This window comes from Atta cephalotes (assembly GCF_000143395.1).
Source record: "Atta cephalotes unplaced genomic scaffold scaffold00029, whole genome shotgun sequence".
NCBI lineage: Eukaryota > Metazoa > Arthropoda > Insecta > Hymenoptera > Formicidae > Atta > Atta cephalotes.
Window position 1 is genome coordinate 692,495 of NW_012130093.1, and position 4,471 is coordinate 696,965.

At 32.1% G+C, this 4,471-nt stretch overlaps 1 protein-coding gene across 1 annotated transcript in view; it reads right to left on the reverse strand.

Moving 5' to 3' along the window:
• Positions 1 to 4,471, reverse strand: part of LOC105620803 — a 144,560-nt gene that overhangs the window by 121,492 nt on the left and 18,597 nt on the right. The window contains exon 2 of the mRNA XM_012202289.1: positions 217 to 2,175. Within this exon, the coding sequence (XP_012057679.1) occupies positions 217 to 2,175 (1,959 nt within the window). The remainder of the gene's footprint in view (positions 1 to 216; positions 2,176 to 4,471) is intronic.

Below are 4,471 nucleotides of genomic sequence, written 5' to 3' on the forward strand. Positions count from 1 at the left end.
AGGTAGTAGTACAACTAACGAACACTCTACTACACATTTATTTTACTTTAATTAAATTAACGTAAGTACGCGTTACTATAGTAACTACTATATATAGTATATATATATATATATATATATATATATATATATATATATATGTATAAAATTTACCCATTAAAATATTGGGCAACTTATATAATAAAGAAAACTTAAAAATAAAATAAAACAACATACCGAATGTATGGGAATCATTTTTATCATGCGTCAATACAATATCTAATGTCTGGGGACGGATCGGTTTTTCGAATTCTTGATCATTTCCTCTTGTATGAGTATCACTGATTTTAGATACAGATTCCATTTTGGATATATTCTCATTGTTATATACACTGGTCTCATGTACCACAAAAACATCTTTATTATTCTCAGTAACATCTTGATATACTTTTTTTTCATGATCTTTGTTTTCTGATAAATTTAATAAAATATCGCTGTTGCAATCTTGTGATAGAATGTCTCTATTAAAATCTTGTTGTAATTTCTGTATCATATTATTACTACACAACTGTTCTCCAATATTTTCAAATTTCGATGAAATTTTCTCTTGAACAGCAATACATGTTTGTAAGGTATTCTCTTGTATTGCATCTTGACCGATTATTTCAGTTACATGATTATCTATTATCGTTTTGTCTAGCTCATTACTTTTTGTATATTTTAGTTGATTACTTTTTAAATCGAATTTTACTATATTATTACATTTTACATCTACTATATTTTCATGATATATATCTGTGTTATAATCAATTACAGGAAATTTTTTCGTCTTCTGAAATTCCTCCTGTGATATTTTTGGAAGCTCGCCTATCATAATTTTCTCAAATATCGGCGCTTCATTAACATCTTCGTCATCTCGTTGACAATGATTGACATTCTTTTCTCTATCTTCTCTCAGTTCATACGATTGTAACAACCAAGTATTATCCGAAAGTGATATATTATCCGTTTTAGATCTTTCTTCTTTCTCTAACTCTAATAAATACTTATTTAATTCTTCTTCAGAAAAGTCGCTGGTATCAATTGTACGTATCATACGTACATTAGAAAAAATGTCACTTTTAGTTGTTTTTATATTATTATCTTGATTTTCGTTACTTGTTATATTTTTATCCAACTTTTTACTCTCTACTATGCTTTCTTTATTTTCAACAAATGTATATTTGTCAATGAAATTTCGCTTATTCAAGTCTAACTGCTTTTGTTTGCTAATAAATCTATCTGAATTTTCTTCAAATGTATCATTAGCTATGACTTTTTTATCACTTTTGTTACTAGACAATTCCGTATCTATTACATCATTATGATTCGAGATGGCCGTGTTTGGTGCAGAAATTATAGAATTATTTTCTTCAGACTGTACCGAAATAGGATGATGAAACATAATATTTTGCATTGTATTATCCTGTTTGTTATTAATTTCAACTTTGACGAACTTATTTAATTCCACCGGTAAAATATTTTTATAGTCCAAAATATTTTCGTCAATTACATTAATTATTTCTTTCTCCATTGAAATTGAAGAAAGTTCATTAATGACCACATCTCTGTTTGATTTAAAATCTTTCTCCACTGCGTCATCTATGGACCTTTCAAATAAATCGTCTTTATCTAATATAGGTTCAATATAATTTAAACTTCCAGTAGGAGCATTAATATATTCGTTCAAACTATTAAACACATTACTGATACTAGGCTTGAAATTTGGTTGATTTAATTTTTTGTCGTATCTATCACCATCTTTCGAATCACTACTTGCATTCTGTTGTTCCTGTGTCGAGTTTTGTGATATATTATTATACATAGTTGAAGACACTTCATCAAAATCAGTATAAGTATGAACACATGATTTCTGCCCAAAGGTGATATCATTGATACGATCATGTGTATAGAAATTATTTACGGATTCTCTACTCTCCGGCATAAATACTATCTCCTTTTCAATTAATGAATATTTGGAGTCAATGTCTATTGGTTGAGTATCTCTATAGTTTTCAACAGACGGTACTACATCGATTGTTATGCCTTTCTCAGGATTGAAATTACATATTTTCGGAACCATAGATTCATTATGCTTCTCCACAGTTGAAGCTTCAATCGTAGAAGTTGCGACTGACGCTATTTGCTCTGCGCAATCTGAAAAAATAATCTAATATAAAATTTTATATTAACTAAAATTTTTATTCAAAGTAGTTTATCTACAATATACACTATGCGCAACAATTAGGGGATTACTTTAAAACCTGCAAATTTTCCCAATTTTTAAGATGCTATTCAACTTCCAGAGATCTTCAAGACAATTTTTCTGGATATTTTAAAGAGAGAAATCTCAATTTTAAAGTTAATATGAATTTATAAATTTTAAAATTAAAACTAGTGGCTTGCAAATTACAAACATAAAATACAAGGAACATTCAGCCACGAGCAGGATGTTTTTGCAAACGACATAGATTTAAAATTCTTACGTTAGAGATACAAATTCATAGACATTTCGATCTATATCAGGCTATCCTTAGTATATAATATAAATAATATATTGTATAAATAGTTCGCAATCATAAGATTAAAAGAGTTGGAATATATAAAAGATCTATGATTCTTAACCATAAGATTAAAATAAATCATAAGATTAAAAGAATAAATTAATTATAAAATTTAGTTCAATTACAATCTATTTGTATATGTTGTCGAAAAATTCTTGCTTCTATTATCTTGCGTCTTAATAAGAGATTTTTATATTGAAACGTGAGAAGATTTTTTTGAACAATTTTTCGACAACATAGATTGTAATCGAACTAAATTTTATTGTTAATTTATTTTTTAATCTTATGATTAAGAATCATTGATCTTTTATTTATTTCAACTCTTTTAATCTTATGACTGCGAACTATTTTTATATTATTTATATTGTATACTGAGGATGGCCTGATGTAGGCCGAAATGTCTATGAATTTGTATCTGTAACGTAAGAAAATTAAAATGACATTTTTTGCCCCATCGAACGATTTTTTTTCGCGATAATCAGAAGCAGATCATGTTAAAATTCTAAAAATTTCATCCCTTTTCCGCTTTTCACGAGCAAAATAAAGATGAGGAAAAAAAAATTTCATTATATAAATGAGGGGCCTTACGTCCCTACTATAATTGTCCAACTATGTTATTGCTTACGTTTAATATTTAAATTTTTTTGTGCCATGGTCCGTAAGAGCTAAGGCTATCGCAGACAAGATTCTGTAATGATAAGCGCAAGATGTAAACTTAAACCGATCAACCAATCAGGATATTGCTTTAGATCTACATAATCAGACGGAAATAGAAATAGTAGTAAACCTATCCATAAGGCTGTAACGATATCATTATCAGCATGTAACTCGCGGGTGACAGTTGTTCCGCTAAAGGCTCACGGGCTTTACCGAGTGGCACCATGATCTATATTCCCACTCGTATTGCTGGTTGGCGAAGATTGCCGAGTAAAACCGGAACAATACGAGCAACAATCCGTATATAAACTCGCAAATTGTTGCTCGCGCTTGCAATTCTTTTTCCGCTCCTAGACGAATCCTACTATCACCGATACTACTCTTAGTAACCGTAGTATCCGTCGCAAGACAAAGTGGTGAAGAGTACTCCATTACTATCGAGGGTTTTCGACCGATTTTCTTGCTTCATCCGCTGCACCGACGGAACAATTCCAGGACAGAGGAAACTCTGTCTTGCTGAGCGTACTCGGCCACCGAGTACCATATCAACTGCAGCTCTCGCGCCATTGCAAGAGATTCTCTTCGAAAGTCAGAGCATATTCTGTCCTGCCGAACTTTCTCGACCAACCGCTGCCGTTTCCTAGTACCGCGCATAGCAAGGAGATCGAGTTCTTCTCAGTCGGCTAGTGCAAGCAGCTTCACTGCATCCACAATAATCGACAATAGCCTAGGATGGAGCTTTCTCTGCCTTCGCCGAGAGTTCTCGATCATCGATTACCAAAATATTTAACTTCACGCTTTTGCGCCCACATATCCGCCGGAATACCGCGCCGTGTCTGCGTTCGAGATTCGCGCCTGGAATGTACCCGCATTCGCGTCGACGAATCAGCGGCGCGCTACCACGCACAGCTGATTGCCAAATATACGTGCCGCATACTAGCACAGATCGCGCCGCGTCAGAAAAAATCGTCTGTGGCATCCAGCATACGAAATCGCGTTCACCGAAACAAATATGCACACTCGAACATACACATACTTACATACCGCATCAAGTATTGTATGCCCGAATCGTTACACATACATCACATAGTATATATATATATATATATATATATATATATATATATATATATATATTATATATAATAATATATACTATATATACGATATACTATATTATAGTAGTACTCTCTCTTCTTCGTTCTATACGTACGTTACGTTACCGTTACGTT